This window comes from Chiloscyllium plagiosum, unplaced genomic scaffold (assembly GCF_037043375.1).
Source record: "Chiloscyllium plagiosum isolate Xiang-an unplaced genomic scaffold, Cpla_swu_hap1 HiC_scaffold_11, whole genome shotgun sequence".
Lineage (NCBI taxonomy): Eukaryota > Metazoa > Chordata > Chondrichthyes > Orectolobiformes > Hemiscylliidae > Chiloscyllium > Chiloscyllium plagiosum.
Genome location: NW_028270149.1, coordinates 68,228,072 through 68,247,020, shown reverse-complemented (window position 1 = coordinate 68,247,020; position 18,949 = coordinate 68,228,072). Strand labels below are relative to the sequence as shown.

The following is an 18,949-nucleotide window of genomic DNA, read 5'->3' as shown; positions in this document are numbered from 1 at the left end:
TGTATCACTAAATATTTCATTTCAGTCCTGTATTAATATTGTTAAGCTAATGAATACAAGTCTTAAATACCAGTGCAAAGTTTAGTAAATTTACCACGCATACAACAGTGAGAGCAGAATATCGAACATGCCAATATTTTAGAATCAGATGCCACTAGTCAAATATTAATCCTTGAGTTCTATGCTTCTCAAACAGTTCTTCATTTTAAAGACCCTTGGAGTATCTCTAATGAATTCAAATCAAATTCTGCTTGGTCATTATGTAAGACTGGTTGAGAATGCTTGAGCTTATTTAATTTGAGGGGAATTAATGGTTTAATGTGAAGAGTCTAACCCCACTGAGAATCAACAAGTCTTTAACAGTAGACAGATTTTAATTTTTGGCTGACAACTTTGAATGTCAAGCAATGCTGAACACAAATCAGTAAGCTTAAGGCTGTGAAGTTAGCCATGTAATAGCTACAGGTCGTTCTGCTGCAACCTGACAGTTCTGTTCCTCTGCCACCTTGCGCTATAGAAAACCGCACTGTAGAAGATTGCTATACCCATTCAGCAGAACGTTTGCATATCCAAACAACGTGCACAATTGGGTCAATTGCATTATAACCAATTCGCGCTGACGAAATGCGTTACAGCAGAATGACCTGTTCTTTTCAGTCACAATTAATTTTTGGTTTATGCTAACTAATAGTTCCAGGAACTGCTACTTTTCCCTATTTAACAACTTTTTAGAGGTGGCAGGCCACAGTTTGATCTTATTTAAACTTTGATCACCAATTTTGAGAAGTAAATGCAATCCATTTGCCAGTTAAAATAACTTATGAAAACAAAAAATTGTTGAAATAGTTAAAGGGTGGCATGGTGGCACTGGTGCCTCACTGCCTCAGGGATCTGGGTTCAATTCCAGCCTTGGGTGATTGCCTCGGTGGAATTTGCATGTTCTTCCCATGTCTGTGCAGGTTTCTGCTGGATGCTCTAATTTCCTCCCAGAGTCCAAAGATGTGCAAGTTAGGTGGATTAGCCATGCTCAATTGCCCATAGTGTCCAGGGATGTGCAGGCTAGGTGGGTTAGCTGTGGGAAATGTGGGTTTACGGTGGGTCGAGGCGACATGCTGTTCAGAGGGTCAGTGCAGACCTGATGGGTTGACTGGTCTATATCTGCATTGTAGGGATTCTAAGTATTCTAGTTGAAAGTTAATTTATTTTGTGTAATCTAAAGTACCTTGGCTGCATGCTAACTTTAGACTTGTTTGTGAGAATAACCCCCAAAATATTTTTGTATTCATGTCAGAAAACTCAACACTGATCATAATATCCCTCTGTTTGCTAATTTAACAAGAGTACAAACTTACTCATTTTAAAAGGCTTAATGATTCTCTCAATATTGTAAGTAGAGGAGTATCAGATGAATGTCACAGTAGCACTAATTTCAATGTTCGTTGTTTCTATATGAAATTAAAGGAAAGACACAGAAACCTTACTAGTCTGTGACTGGAGTTGAGAATTAATTTGGTTTTGCAGAAGTAAATTTTGTTTTCTTAAATGGAAGGAGATGCTGGAAGTAAATAGCAGGTGTATCAGCATCTGTATTGAGAAAGACAAAGGCAGTATCTAATGGAGGTGATGGGGTTCCTTTATTGGCTGGAAAGCTGGTTAGAGGCCCATCATGTTATGTACCAGCAAGTTAAGGATCTCAGGTTTAGAATCCCCGCCAATAAAGAATTGCCAGTCAATTAGAAGCAGGCAGTCCTATTGAATGGCAGTGCATCTGGAGGAATATGGCACCCATTCTCGGCCTAATTTGAATTTCCTAACTGCAGTTGTTGGATTTGAAATCACAAATTTGAATTATTAATTTAGATAACTGGATTATTAGTCTAATAATTGAATCACTATGCCACTATGTCTAAAACTGTGAATAGTAATTATAGGTCTTATTCCAATTTGCAGTTTCACTACTGTGAGGAGATTATTCAACTTCTGGATCCCAAATCACAACTGATGTGGGAAGGGAAATTCTAAAGTGGGGTTGCTGGGGAGTATAGATAAGGGAAGTGGCAGGCTTCCCTCTCACCAAATTAAATGGCTCCTCATCACCAAATCTGCCACCATGAAGAGAATTAACTTTTGCCTAGAGTTAATGCTTTAGATGTGACCTTTAATCAGGCCATTCAATGTGCCATTCTCTTCAGACTTTAATGTAAGATTAGCAAACAATTAGTTTGGAATTTTTCTTTCTTTTAAAATTTTAAATCTTGTAGAACAGTTGCTAGCTGACAATTGTCACATCATGTGCCTCTGGAATTGGACAATTCCTCACAGTAGTACTTTTGTGCCACACAAATGCTGGGCCATGACCATCACCAATAAGGAACAATCTAACATCTGCCCTTTGACATTCAATGGTGTTATCATCACTGAATCGCACACTATAAACATTCTGGGGGCTTACCATTGACCAGAAACTCAACTGGACTAGCTGCATAAACACAATGGCTGCAAGAGCAGGTCAAAGACTAAGAATACTATAACAAGCAACTCATGTCTTGACTCCCCAAAACCTGTCCATAATTTATAAGGCACAAGGCAGGAGTGCGATAGAATATTCCCCACTTGCCTAGATGACTGCAGCTCCAACACCACTCAAGAAGCTTGGCATCATCAAGGACAAAGCAGCATGCTTAATGAGCACTACATCCACAAGCATCTACTACCTCCACCACTGATGCTCAGTAGCAACAATGTGTACTATCCATAAGGTGCATTGCAGAAATTCACCAAAGATTCTCAAACAGCACCTTCCAAACCCATTACCACTTCCATGAAGAAGGTCAAAGGCAGCAGATACATGGGAACATTTTCACCTGCAAGTTCTCCTCCAAGCAACTCACCATCCTGATTTGGAAATATATCGACGCTTCTTCACTGTCACTGGGTCAAAATCCTGGAATTCCTTCCCATTGTGGGTCAACCTGCAGTGGTTCAAGAAATCAGCTCACCACCACTTTGTCAAGAGCAACTAGGAATGGGCAATAAATGCTGGCCATTCAGTGACACACACATCCCATAAATGAACAGAAAAGAAATATTAAAATAATCAAATGAATTTGGAATAAAATATATAATGGTGACAACAAATCAAATGGTTCAGTAATTTGAAGGAAATCTGCCATCATTGAGGTCTGACCTACTTGTGAATCTGTAGCAATGTGCTTGAATTTTCATCGTCTCTGAAGTGTATTTACAAAGACAGCTCCCCACACCTTCTCAAAGGCAATTAGAGATTAATGATAAATGCCAAAGACAAATATCTTGAAATAAACAAAGAAAGAAGTTCTGTCAGACTATAAGTCAATGGGAGCTCTAGTGGCTCTGTTAGCAAGTGGTACTTTCTGTCGATTGCTTACAGAATTTACTGCATAAACAATAAGCAGGTACACTGAACTCTCAAAATAATACTTTCTTCAGTTGTTTCATCACCTGAATGCCATATGTTTTGCCCTTCACTTAAATTTTTGATTTGTAGTTTGAGCTTACCTTTGCTTACATCAAACCGTTCCACAAGAGACCACAGTAATTATACAGATCTGCTGGCAGCTTGAATCAATTTGAAATCCTAAAATATCTTGACACTCCGCTTAATTGATTACCTCCTCAAATGCTTTCACTCAGGACTATAAACCTAATGGTTATTGTAAAATTCTACAAGGAGTGTAGGGATGCTAAATATCTGTGGGAAAGCAAAGTTAGCAAGGCAATTGTCTTTTCAAAGAATGAAACTGACATTGCAGAGGTCTCCTTGCCCCGTGCATCTTTTCACTAATGATATGTAGTGGCTGTGAGCCTGCAATAAGCATGTATGTGTCCATTCAGATTCCCATCATTTTGTGAAGCCAGACCGAGTTTCTCAAAAACAGAGTCACAGGAGACCAGAACCTGCTGAGGCTTGAAGGCATTTTTTGACAACAGCCTTCACTTTGCACTTAAAATGAAAATACTCGATTTGACACAACATACACCAAGTCATATGAGAAACCTTTTTATTCTCTTCTCCGAAGAAAATCCTTGACAGGAGTCAATACCAATCTTAACATTGAGCCACAGAATAATCAAAAACTTGAAATGAAAGTCTGAAAGTTGTCTTGTTTGAGATATTCTGCAAAAAATATTTTATTAAACAGTATGGAGAGTGCACTTTACGCAGAGGGAATTTTATTTCTATTTCTGTACAATCTATGTTAGCACATGCCTTTTCAAATAGCAGAAAGAGATTGAAAGCAGTCCAGGTGGATTCATCCCACACATAACGCAAAGTACTATATGCAAAATGAGAAAAATATATGAATATACTGTTTCAAGTAATCATTTTACTTCACTGCTACTAGAGTATTGTTCCTTTATATATTTCTGCTAAATGCAACAGTGTTTTATCCTAAAGCAATACATTTTTTCTTGCTTTCTTCTCACGTAGTGGTTTTAAAACAAAATACCACTTCAAAAATCAAAGGCAACATTGAACCGGGCAAGTAAAGAAAATGCTTTGTTTCATGAAAAACTAAAGACAGAACCACTGCCTTTGTTTCTTGTATCCCAATAGTACAAACTAGTCTACGAAACAAAAACTGGCCTGAATCTTACATGAAAAGGCATTGTATGATGCCAATCGATATTTACTTTTAATCAGGCCATGTCAATGTCAACAAACACATACAATAGCAAATAATGTATTGCAAAATGGAACATTCACAAGGACCTTTGAGTCATGAATGACTGAGGAGTTGCAAACTTTAAAATCCACTGGTTGCTCAGAACAAGGAATATGGGATATCTACTTTATCTGTTGGAAACACGCAGAAATTCAAAGAGTTACTTGCTCAGCCTAATGGTTTGAAGAACTCTCTCCAATTTTGAAATTATACAATACAATAGTACAAGACAATACAGCAAAGGAAAAGGCCCTACATCACACCAGGCCTGCACTGATTTCCAATCCTTATTTAGACCCGTTACTTATTGCCTGTATGTGTGTCTCTCTGTTCACCTCCCATTTATGCATCTATGAAGATATGCCTTAAACGCTGCTCACTTGCCTGTTTCCACCACCTCCATTGGCAGTGCATTCTAGACACCCACCACTGTCTGTGTGAAAATGTTCCTTGCACCTCTCTCCTAAACTTTCCCCTTTCATCTTGAAATGCTGAAAATGACAACAAATACAGAGAGTCCATATTTAACATTGCGCCACAAATCATTGCCATGCTTTAAAGTTGTTTAGTTATTGACACCAGAAATCTTATTGAGGGCTGTGAGATTTTTATGCTGACTTTGGTTGGGGGTGGGGGTGGGGGGGAGAGAGAGAGAAGAGGTGGCTCTCTCAGTGAACCATGTGCACCAGGTGGCCGCTTCCGGTTGTCAGTTCCAGCTGTCCGCTGCAGTGGTCGGTATATTGGATCCTGGCCAGGGAATTCCTAGAAGCATGGCACTCATCCACAGATTCAATCAATAAGCACATCGACCTGGACCAAATATACCGACCACTGCAGCGGACAGCTGAAACTGACAACCGGAAGCGGCAGATTCAAACCACTACAAATGCCGGAGGAAACATCACAGAAGCGCTTCACAGGAGGCTCCCAAGCACTGAGGATGTCACCTAGACAGGGGACGCAACATCTGCAACACAAATTCCCAGCTCGGCGAACAGAACTACAACAACACTATGGTAATTTAGCATGGCCAATTCACCCTAACCTGCACATCTTTGGACTATGGGAGGAAACTGGAGTATCCGGATGACACTTAGGCAGACACAGGGAGAACATGCAAACACAGTCACTCGAGGCTGGAATCGAAGCCGGGTCCCTAGTGCTTTCAAAGCAAGGGAAACAGCCCAAATGACCCAATGAATATCCTGAAAATAGATAAAACAGATTATCTGATCATTTTTATATTTGTGCTTGTGGGAGTTAGCTCTATGTAAATTGGCTGCTACGATTCCTACTTACAGGACTTAATATATTACACTATACAAGCACTTTTTGACACCTGAAGGTGATGAGAGATGCTATATAAATGCAAGTCTTTCAAAATACATCAAACCACATCTCTCTGCATTAAATTTCATCTGCACATCTCCCTATTCCATAGCTTATGATTTTATGAACTTTATCTTCAATACTTTCCAACATTTAACATATAGATTTAGCTATAGTATTATTATATATATTCCTTTCGCCTTAACCAGCTGATCTCTCATTTCTAGTGATCTTACAAAACTTCAGTGATTAGTGAATGTTAAATTGGCTCTTCGGTAAGGCTGTAGGAGATGCATTACACTGACTTCATTGTCAGTTGAGAGACTGATGAAGTGAATGGAATGATATATAAAATTCAAGTTGTGTTTTCGTCTTTAGTACTATCTTGTGACAATGATTTAAAAAATGCAGACATCTAAGTGTTGGCAAAAATGGGAGACTACGTTGAGTTGTGACTATTCCATAGTAGAATAGCTTGCCTAAGCTTTAATTTCTGAAGTGAATAGAGACACAATGTCCATTGATATCTCGAAGACTTCACCTTCACATAAATCAATATTTTTAGAGAGTTACAGAGTATCTGTATAACAGAATAATGGCAGCAAAGGCAAACAGCAGCAATCAGCAGCAGGAAATTTGATGGAAAATTTAGGAAAGAGAAGCAGAGGAGAAAACAGACGACAGATACAATGGGCTGGGTGAGGTTCACTTTCTTTTGCCCACTTGTTTTTTTGTAAAAATACACGTGACAATAAATTGCTATTCTATTCTGTGTTGAAGTATAAGGGCAGTAAATGGCAGGCAGAGTTGTGGCTTTGTGACAGCCACCTTTCTGGGTAGGTTATACTAATGAACAAACAAACAGATATATCCAACCTCAAATACCCTGCAAAACAATCACCAGTATTCTCTGCCAGGATCTGGCAGATAAACTAGATTCCTTGCTTTTTTTGGAATATATCAATGATTTAAACTTGAATGCAGGGAAGCATGATTAAGTAACTGTAGATGATAAGCTGATTGGCTACATGAGTTTTTGTAAGGAGGAATCCTGCAAACTGCAAGATGATGATAATGAATTGGTCAAGTGTGCAGAAATGTGGCAAATGGAGCTCAAAGAAGTTTGAGGTGTTCCATTTGGGAAGGCAAGGGATGCACAAAAGATATTCAAAACTGACTGGCGTAGATAAGCAGACGGACCATGAAGCCCATGCTACAAATTCCTTGATGATAGCAGCATAGTCACTATGGCAGTTATGCAGTACACTTTCCTTTATTAGCCGAGGCAATAGAGCAAAACAATTACACCAGGAGTGTAAAAGAAAACGAGTTGGGACACAGCTGGAATACAACATTAATAGTTCTGGTATGACATTACAGAGATGATGTTACCACATTGGAGGGAACGCAGCAGAGATTTATGAGAATGTTGCCAGGAATGCAGAAAATTTGCATAGGCTGAGGTTGTTTGTCATGGAACAAAGGAGGGAGATTTAACTGTGGTGTTTAAAATTATGAAGATTTTGAAAGGTAAATATGAGGGATCACTTACTCCTAACAGAGAGGTCAATGAACAGAGCGTATCACTTAATGCAATTTATAGAACGGATAAAAGAAAGTTGAGGAGAAATCTTTTCTCTGAGGGGTGTTGGATCTGGGAGGCCCCTGCTGGGGGTGGAAAATGGTGTCTGGATGACTCGGGATAGAAGGGAGGAGGGGGACAGGGAAGGACAATTTTCAAAGCACCAACAAAAATTACTCAGCTAAGTGAGAGCCAGCACAACTTGGAATCTTGAAGCTAATTAATTCCTTGCAAATAAATCTGAAATCTCTAGCTCAAGATTGCACATGCTTAGGGACTACTATATGTTGTAAATGCTATTGGAATGAACTCTGTGACAATTCTAATGTTTTATCAGAGTTTGCAACCAGAGATGCAGTATAAAGGACATTCACTGCCATATTAAAATATTCTAGCATTGCACTCATGTGCAGGAAATACAGAGGAACCTTGATTATCTGAACGATGGGGAGTTTTTTGTTCGGATAATTGAATGCCAGATAACACAGTTTAGCCAAGCATCGGGACGTTGTGATCTTGTTTGGATAATGCAAATTCAGATAATCAAGGTTCCTTTGTACACTTAAACATATCTTCCACAGACTGGTTAAGGTAATTTTTTTTTTAAAAAGTGTTTCCAAGGGTGCATGAGTTATTTTGAAAAATACTTTGACTGAAAATTTGTACCTGTTGTCCTGTGCCAATTTAAAAAGTGTGGTGCCAAGGAAATTAATGCTTTCCTTGTGTGTTGTGGCTTTAACCTTGATGGAAAGTTGATAATCATTAAGCGCATTGATGAAGTCTTTTAAGTGCACGCAATATTCCAAAAGTGGCCTAATCAACATCCCTGTACAGCTGCAACATAATCTCCCAACGCCTATGCTCAATTATAATGGTACTCATTTTAATATTAAGAAAAATCAAAGATACTGCACAGAATACAATCATCCTTTAAAATATTCAAGCAGTAGAAATGTAATTTATAGTCACAACTATCCTAAGTTGGTCAATAGATGCAATAGAAATAGGACATCTGAGGTGGAATATAAGAGGAGAAAGGGAACAGAATTTTGATTTAATAAACCTTGAATTACAAGATCTAGGTAGCTCATCTCATTGTCAGACCAAAATAGCCACGAGGTTAACCCTGCAGGCATAAATTATTTCACACAGAGATGCTTAAATACTGTACTGAAAACAGCAAGCCTGTGCTAATTTTGAGCCAACCTACTGTGCTACTCAAACTGCCATTTTGTGTAAAATGGTATGATTAAAATGGATCATTCTCCTCAATAAACACAAGCAACAGCAAGCCTGCACTTATTCTGTATGTTTCATATAGAATCAATGCCGTACTCTCAAGCATTATTAATTTCTTCATATAAATCAATGTCACCAATGGTCTCCGTTCCAAAACACTAATAATATTATATTTGTTGTGGGTCGAGAATTATACCTTTTAAATGAAAACAATTCTGACACTCATCACTCAAGCAAATCATATTTACTGAGTGATATACTTTTCCATTAGGGGTCCTTGTACAGAAAAAGGGTAAGAAAAACTGTAGCCAGGCACAGATCAAAGAACTTAATGCGGCTTCCAAACATTTCATCTTTTAATCTGAGGAACACATTCCTAAACTCATCAATTTTTCAAGCATTGAAAAAGCGATATTTCAATTTATCGTGCTAAGCATCAAAAAGCTTCAGGGAATGACACTGATTTGATTATTAGGGGGAAAATAACTCCAATGTAAAACATAAGATTAAAAATTCAATTTGTCCTTCCCTTTGTATAAAGTATATAAATTTTTGGCAACCATTTTAAAAGGTATACATAATTGTTTATTACAATGTCCTTCTGCAACTTAAATCCATTTAGAATGGTAGATTAATAATTCCTTTTGACAGAAAATCAACATTTAATGAACAACTGCCACCCTTGAGGAATAACTAGTTATATATAGTATCACTTCCCTGAAATTCTAAAAGCTCTTGTCCAGACAACTCCTGTAAGTGTACAGGAGGCATTGCCACTATCTACCAATAATACAATATGTCATAAATGAATAAAATAAAAAATAGTTTGTGAGTTCCCTAAATGTAAATTGCTTTGAGATTAAAACACATGTTACCTTGATACTTCCATCTGTGGCAATGTTATTCCATTTTTAAATCTAAACTGAAAATACACATTAATTCAGCCCATATGAAAGCCAAATTATCCACTGTATGAATCATTTAACCATTTATCAACTATCTGCATACATTGAAAATGTAGTTATTTTGGAAGGGTCAGCATTGATTTGAAGTGATTTTGGCCTTGTATGGATTCTAAACTTGCATAGTGTGAATCTGGCATTAAGGCTTATTAAGGTATCGCCGAAGCAAAGTCGAGAAAGATGTCCTTCTCCAGGAAATCTCAGTCTCCTCCACTCTGATATCAAGTTAGGCCCTGACTCAAGATTCATAACCAAGATAACAATTCAGTGGTGTACAAGCAGCTTTCAGCAATTGAAATGTGAGGCAAAAATAGACAAACCAAAGTAGAATCGAGATGTTTGTGTATGAAAATATGAATGAATTAAACGTTAAAAGAAATATAAGACTCAATACTATGAGCATCTGAACAAGGCCAGAAAAATAAAAATGAATATGGAAAATAATCATTGTGTCATAAAAATGTCTGAGTTCACAAATATTTCCTCGTTCTTACATCCACTAAAAGATTACGGAACCTTCAAGTGCATAAACTGTAGCATTTTGGAAAAAAAATCAATTATAATTTATAACTGGACATGGCAAGTGGCCAATCAGACCATTCAGACTCACATGCACAAATGAATCAAAAGTCAACCATTTTATTCTGCTCCTCCATTCCATAAGATTGTGACTGATCTCTTAATATTATAAATTCCACATTCTAATCTACCCGAGAACCCGTGAATCCCTGAACGAATAACAATCCTTCCACCTCTGCTTTAAAGATATTTCTTGACTGACTCCGTTGCAGAGTTCCAAAGTCACCTCAACCTCAGAGGAAAAACATTCCTCACTTCTATGCTAAAAGAATAACATCTAAATTTAAAAACAGTGCCCCCAGTTCTAGATTCACAACAGTAAACACCCTTCTCATGCCCATGTTGTCCAAACCATTCAGGATCTTCTGAACTTCAAATAAATCACTGCTCATTCTTTGAAACTCCAATGAAAACAAGTTCAGCCCATATAATCTATTTTTGATGACAAATCACTTGTCTACTGCTTCTATATGGACCTGGGAAATATTTTCATTTCTTGTAGTTTTCTTTTTAAAAACTGGTATAAATCTACATGCAACAATTGCTTGTGGTGCAGTGGTGGCACTCTCAACTCTGGACAGAGGGCCTGTGTTCAAGTCCAATCTGCTCCAGAAGTATTTCATAACATGTCTGAACAGGTTGATTAAAAATATCTAAAATCTACTTCTACCACCAACAGGGAACTTCAAACAACATTTAGAACAGGAATAGGGCAGTCAAAATAGCCTGGACTGTAATATCTTCTGACTACAAAGGTAACAATGGGCTGACAACACCCTGCTTAACAGCAAGCTATCTCCTGTGTATTATGGCAGACACATTGTTTTATTTTTCCTTTGAAGAATACAAAAGGACATGAGTTAAAAAGCTAGTTTCAACTTCATTGAAGTGAATGTTCTTGTGTCTGCCATGTGCACTAGCATGGATTTGAGCAGAGCACACTGTGAAGGCCACAGTTGAAGAAATACTCCCTAGTCACCCCTGTGTTGCAGGTAAAGATAGTCAGCACTCCAAATATGAGACTATCAGCCAGCCAACTAGTAATCCAGACAAAATGAAACAAGACAAGAAAAGGACTCTCCCCATGAATGCTGGAATTCAATCCTGGTTTATCAAAATCTGAAACAAACCAACAAAACCACGAAACTTGAAATCAACTGTGCACGTCAGCATGATCACATAACCTCCACTGCAATTGGATCCCTTTAAAGCAGAAGTTCATCTGAGTCTGGAAGTATCCCCAAGGAGGGGATACATTTTTAATTTAATCCTGTTGCAACTAACTGAGGGGGCAGGTGATTAAAGAAAGGGAGCTAGTTCATTCCTCCTCTCCTGGCGGTTTAATAATTTGGGTATCCTATGTGGAATTGTATGAATTATATTGTCTTGTTGACTTAAGTTATCACGGTTAAAATACAACACAAAGTGAAAATTGGTAATATTTTCAAAATATACCAAAAGGTGAAATGATCTGCTATAGTCACAGAACATAAAACTTCTTCACACATGTAAGAAAATTGGTGATTTAACTCTCTAAAGGTGGACTGATGTAAATTAAGTTCTTGCTTTACATTGGTATCTATAGTTAAGGATAAAGAATCAAATTCTGATTTGACATCAAAGTGAAACAAGATGTCCTCTTCTTTGCTCCAAAGACAGTTAAGACCTCAATTCCAGATTGATACCACACTAGATTAGCATCTATACAAAACCAGTACCATGTCAACAATAGAGAAAACCCATGTAAAGTCTATCAATCTCTGACTTATAAAAGAGGAGATTCACTCAGTCTTCAATACTTCAGCTCTACATCAACTTTCATTATCACGGTTTTCATTTTATTGCTTTAGCTGATGTGCTTGCCCAAATAAATGACACATATACACATGATTCCTGTCTAATAAACCTCTTGGCCTTGATTTTCTGATCCAGAGTAATTGGATTATCATGAGTTTTAAAGTAATATCAACTGGATAATTTAGAAGCATGTGCTTATTGAAGAAGCCATAAAAATAGGTGGAACTAGATTTAAAGCCTAAGTGGTACACAAACTGCTTAGTCTCCAAACAACAGTTGCTACCTTAATGCTCCCATTTCCTTGGATATCGGAGGTGCTGCCCTGATGGAGGCAGAACCTGCATAAATATATGCAAGTTGTGCTCCAGTCACCCTGACACAATTCTGACTGGTTATGAGGTATCTGATGCAGTTTTATTCCTCTGGATGGCTAAAAATTAAGCTTTAAAATAAAAGCCTACTTGATTTCTAATTGACTGATGTTGGAGGTGTAGTGGACAGCGAAAAGGGTTACCTCAGATTGAAACAGGATCTGGACCAGATGGGCCAATAGGCTGAGAAGTGGCAGATGGAGTTTAATTCAGATAAATGCGAGGTGCTGCATTTTGTGAAAGCAAATCTTAGCAGGACTTATACACTTAATGGTAAGGTCCTCGGGAGTGTTGCTGAACAAAGAGACCTTGGAGTGCAGGTTCATAGCTCCTTGAAAGTGGAGTCGCAGGTAGATACGATAGTGAAGGCGACGTTTGGTATGCTTTCCTTTATTGGTCAGAGTATTGAGTACAGGAGTTGGGAGGTCATGTTGCGGCTGTACAGGACATTGGTTAGGCCACTGTTGGAATACTGCATTCAATTCTGCTCTCCTTCCTATCGGAAAGTTGTTGTGAAACTTGAAAGGGTTCAGAAAAGATTTACAAGGATGTTGCCAGGGTTGGAGGATCTGAGTTACAGGGAGAGGCTGAACAGGCTGGGGCTGTTTTCCCTGGAGCGTCGGAGGCTGCGGGGTGACCTTGTCGAGGTTTACTAAAGTATGACGGGCATGGATAGGATAAATAGACAAAGTCTTTTCCCTGGGGTCAGGGAGTCCAGAACTAGAGGGCATAGGTTTAGGGTGAGAGGGGAAAGATATAAAAGAGACCTAAGGGGTAACTTTTTCACACAGAGGGTGGTACATGTATGGAATGAGCTGCCATAGGATGTGGTGGAGGCTGGTACAATTGCAACATTTAAGAGGCATTTGGATGGGTATATGAATAGGAAGGGTTTGGAGGGATATGGGCCGGGTGCTGGCAGGTGGGACTAGATTGGGTTGGGATATCTGGTCAGCATGGACGGGTTGGACCAAAGGGTCTGTTTCCATGCTGTACATCTCTATGACGGAGTTCCTGGAAACAATTAGAGCAAAGTTTTTGCCTTTGATGTGGAATACAGGGTTGAGACTCCCACCTTTGGTTTGGGCATAGGGAAGCCTATAATTGATATGGAGACAGATTGCTATCACTTTTGAAACTTTGGGGGTTGGAATAGAACTGGGTCAGTTCAAGTGTGGGACTCAATTAAACAGCAGTTATTACAGATGGTGTTGGTTGCCCTGAGGGAGAGGTCTGTTGTTTGGGTCATAAATTTTCTTACCATCAGGAGAAAGTGAGATGGTATGGGAGCTGGAGGCCTGGTATCTAGGATAGCTCTACACTTCAGCAATTCCAAACTGCATCTAATTCTGGAGGCCATGAGGGAAAGGAGAGAAATTCTTTGCTCATTACCAGAGGTGGTAACCATGTTGTGCATCTCCGTTCATCTTCCTCTATCTCCAATTCCGTCTTCTCTCTTAGACTTGCATCTCTATGATCAGTCCCATTCCAGGGTGTCATTACCTTGAAGATCCACATATTCATGGAGAAGTTTGTTGTGGAAAAGGCAGCAGTCCTTTACAATGATCTTTGCAGGTTAGTGTTAGAGAGCTAACAGATCCAGACACCAGAGTCGCATCTCTAAAACCCCGATGATAAAGAACTGCAAATACTGGAAACAAAAAAGAAAAGCAGAAACTGTTTTCCAGTTCTGAAGATAGATCACTGGACTCAAAATGTTAACTCTGCTTTCTCTCCTCAGATGATACCAGACCTGCTGAATTTCTCCAGCAATTTCTGATTTTCGCCTGCAGGTTACATTGGTTGCATCATTTGTGTTTCTGTGTATACAGTAGCCATCTCAGCAAAGAGTTTACCTTGACGCCTCGAATCCATTCATGTACTTTTGGGATCAGACTGAAAGTCTGAGTGAGCATGGACTGCTGAATATTGAGAGTCATGAACGCCACAAAGTGGAAACAAAATGCACACATGAAGGAACTTCTTGTTTTAGATGCTCCTATAGATGGATCCTATAAATGATTGGTCACTTGATGGCTTGACGGTGACATGGATGCAATTGATGGTATCCTGTCCTTGGAGAAGTTCAGGAATGCCTATAACCTCATTGTTCTATATTCCCATGAGCCGAAGTCCATCATGAAATAAAAAGTGTCTCCAGCTCTGGCACACTTCATTGATCAGGAAGATGCAGCGGTGTTTTCAGATGCCACTAATGTCAGCAACTGATCCTTAGAATTAGCCAGAACAGAAAACATTCAAGGACAGTGATTTTGACCCCTGCAGGCAGGGCATGGAGACTGTGCTATGGGGTGAGAGTTCTTTGATGACAAGGTCACAGATCGGTTTGGAAAGTCACAATCTCCAGCTGCACTAGTTCTTGGTCATCTCCTGGTAATTCATTTTTTGGCAGTAGATCCTATGGTGAAGGTTTGGCCTCCATTGCTTTCCTGCTCCTACTTTCTGTCCTGTGTCCTCCTGCTGTTTGAGATTCTGCGATTTCTGTGGATGCTGTTGCTCCTTATTATCACTGTGCTCAAATTCTGAAAGACATTGCTAGCTGCAACCTTTCTTCTGAGCAATTGACCTTGGCTGCCTTCCACCTGCACTTTTGTCCATACAATAGCAGGAGGAATAGCTGATTTAAAGTTGGCATGCTAGAGTGCCCACTCCCCCTGCCACCTGTTCCATGCCAAGGGCACCCCTTCACCAAGTCTCCAGTCCATCTTTGCCCATCTGATCTACTTATGGGGCTGTGGTGCTACCCTGGCATATCGGTATGGCTTACTACCATTTCCCCCCTCCTTTTTGCTGGTCAGTTTCTCAAGATGTGGGGAACTCATCTGACACTTTAAGAATTGAGGAATCTGGTCAGAACAGAGCTCCTAATGAACTTTTATAGTTTTAATTCATCCCTGTGTTTCTCTTCCTGGTAATTACTGTCGGCACTGGGAATGGTGTTTTGAAATAGTTTGGCTGCTTAAAACCAGTATTATTGGGGAAACTTCTGCCTCCATTCCTAACTATGGCCCTCAGGTTCTAATGGAACTCATTTTATGTCAAACTATGTCAAACAGAGTAAAACCGCCCATTACATACATAATCCAGTGGAAACTCGATTGTCCGAATACCAATTATCCGAAAACCGGATTATTCAAAGGAGATCTCCAGGTCCCAATGGAAACATTACATCAAAGACGGGTTTCCAACAGTGATCGCATCTTTTGTTTACAGTGATTAAACAGGCACAGTCTCCAAATGACTGACTGCCTGCCCTCTCTCTCCCCACACTTTCCCTAGAGTTCTACACAGGGGTGTACCTTAACCACCCCGCCCCCTCCCCCCCATTTCCCCAGATAATCTGACCAACATTGTCCTGTACAGGGCAAAGGTATAACCTGTCATAAAGTTGCAGTAAAAAGTTGTGTGAGGGGCTGTGACTGCGTGTGTGTGTATATGTGTGTGCGCGCACGCACTATTTGGAGACCTACCCCACAAAAGCAGCAACAGTCTGGATGTTGGTGGACAGTCCAGCTGCCCCAAGAGGGGGCGCAGGGGTGTACAGCGTTGGGGCGGGGAGCACTGCACGGGGGCGATGTTGGGGATGCTGCACAGTGGCGAGGCCGGTGTTGGGGGCGGGGTGGCGATGTTGCGCGGGGCTATGCTGCACGGGGTCGGGGCAGTTTTGCACAGTGTTGGGGGCGGGGGCGGGGCCTCACGTGCTGTGTGCTGCTGCAGTCTCCTGAACGGGGAGCAGAGTTTAAAACTTCCGAGCCTCAAAGGAAAGGCATTTAATCAATTAACTGAATAATCGATTATCCTAACGAAATATTACCCACCCATCATGTTCGGATAATTGAGGTTCCACTGTATTCCTCATGTTATTAAGTAGCGGATCTTCATGGAATCACAGAAATGTTACAATACAGAAAGAGGCTTGACATGTTTGCACCAACTCTTTAAATGTACACCATTACTGGCAATTACCTAATTCTTCCCACATATCCTTGCACTTTATTTTCATCTAAATGATCATCGAATATGCTCTTCAATGCCTCACTTGAACAAATCAATACTTAATCTGAGTAGTACTATATTATCATCCAAAAAACAATCAGTAAATTAGGTAGGATTTTTGACTTAATTCTGGATTAACTCATAAAACTCAAAATTCTCAAACCTGACTGAAAATAACAAAATATTAAACATTACATAAAAATGAAAAAATAGCAGAATATTTTCACAAACATTGCCCCAACAGTCCACCATTCCAATAAAAAAAATTCTACTGGTACTTGCAGAAGGTGATAATTTAATTTAGAAATACAGGTAATAAACCATAAGCCACTTGGGCTTCATTCTCATGGGTTACAGGATCAAATGAACCACTGCAATAATGCATATTCATATTGATTATTCCCAGCCATCCGTATCCCTACACAGACAGAGAGGAAAATTGAATGTAGCAGCCATTTTGAAATGATCTGCTTCTGACAGCAACAGTAAAGGTAAGAATACTTGATGCTGAAATAATAGTTAGTCAAAAGCATAGTAGTTACGTTGCTGGACAAGTAACCCAGATGCTAGCATAACTGGAATTCAGAGAATGGGACTCAAATCCCATTGTACCAACTTGACTTTCAGAGTTCAGTATTTGCAAATAAAAAAAGTTTGCAAGTTAAAAATGGTTGGAAACATTCAATCAATGTCACTGAATGAAGTAAAGCTGCTGCTATTACTTGATTCTGAGCAAATGTGACTTCTTATCCATTCGAAATGTTTTTGAATTTTAACTGTCATCTGAAGTGCCTGAGCAGGCTTTGAAAAATCAAACTGTGAGGATCACTGCAACCTTGGCATTTAATCAGAGCAGGAGAAAAACAATGATCTCAAATTTAAGACAGCTGTGCCACAGACTGGACAGGCAACAGCCCAGTAGTTAGATTTCACAATATTAAAGCAACCCCCATTTCAGAGTCCTCCACCGCCATTTCTGGTTTTGCTCCAACTCACCAGTGAGACAGGTAGACCCAACAGAGTTCGTGCAAAGGGGTTGAGTTGAGTAGTGACTAATCCATGGTGTGGGGAGGTGCTTGGAAGGGAAGACTGGCCTTCAAAAACCATGACAATCATTCTAGATCCAGAACATCTTGTGGATTCAGGCCAAAAAGTGCAATAAAATCCTCTGCTGATTACCAGCCTTTCTGACCTTACATATCACACTTCTATGTTGAATACAAGTTTGAGAAAGTATTGTGGCAGCAAGGAGATAAAATGTTGCCCAGTGAGAATGAGGACCAGGAAATTAAGGAGCCTCAAATGTCCAAAGTCACCACAAGGAGAAAATAGCAGAATTTAGAGTCTGTGGTGAAGGTGAATGGCTATGCCTAAACCGACTGTGTTGAGCTAAGTAAATGAGTAATATAGTCTCCCATGTCCAGACATTGTAGATCTAAATTGGAGAATTTGCCAGGCTTCTAAATAAATGATGAGATAAACTACCCAACTCAACATAAATGATAATTGGATTTATGGTAAAATACACAGTATGCTGTACACTTTGGCAATCATTCTGTCCTTTAATATGGGCATGGCCGTATTGCAACAACAAAGTCGTTGTGGTGCAGTAATATGATTCTATTGCTGTCCATACATTTTACAGGTTTTGCACCTAAAACATCCTGTCAACACAAACTGTTAAACTGTTACATTTTCTTGCACCCTTGTATGACAGCAAGTAAGCTTTGAATTGGTGAGTACAATGTCTGCTTTTCCAAATGTGAATATGTGCTGCTTTATATCTTCCTATGGTAAAAGACTACATATAACACACGTGTGTAAAGATACTCGAGAGATGCCTTCACATTGCCAGCTCGGATTTTGATGAGAGAACATTGGCTTTTAAATCAAAAGGCAGAAAGCAATAGGAGTGGGACAGATGGAGGTCAAAAGGGTTTCCCAAAGTTCAAGACTAACAATCTTTTCTTATTTATTTTCCTTTATTCACTAAATTAGTATCATACAAGCACACATTGAACAGTCATGGCATAGCACACAATATATTGGCATGTGATCTCTTCTTGAAGGGATTCTTTACTGTTGCCATTCTAACTTACATTGCTCTTTAGATCTCTGGAGCTGTCAGCAAATAAGCCAATATCTCACAACAGGCCATCACTCACTTCACCTGGCAGGCACCAAAGTCCAAAAATAGCACAAATGAAAGCTTTTTAAATTGTGTTTAACGTGGAAAAACATATTCCAAAGTGCTTCCAAAAGATGTGAGCAGACAAAAACAGGCATTCAGCCAATGTGCTATTTGATGGAATGTTCAAAGACCTTGCAAAAGAGGTTGCTTTTAGACCAGGCATAAAATAGGGAAAG

General features: G+C 39.4%; 1 protein-coding gene across 5 annotated transcripts in view; it reads right to left on the bottom strand.

Annotated features, from left to right (window-relative positions):
- Window positions 1–18,949, bottom strand: part of diaph2 (diaphanous-related formin 2) — a 753,551-nt gene that overhangs the window by 19,839 nt on the left and 714,763 nt on the right. For 3 of the 5 annotated variants that reach the window (XM_087992147.1, XM_087992148.1, XM_087992149.1), the window contains one exon: window positions 5,091–5,197. The exons of the other annotated variants lie outside the window; for them this stretch is intronic. In XM_087992147.1, coding sequence (XP_087848273.1) covers window positions 5,091–5,197 — 107 coding nt within the window. The remainder of the gene's footprint in view (window positions 1–5,090; window positions 5,198–18,949) is intronic. 5 annotated transcript variants of the gene reach the window in all.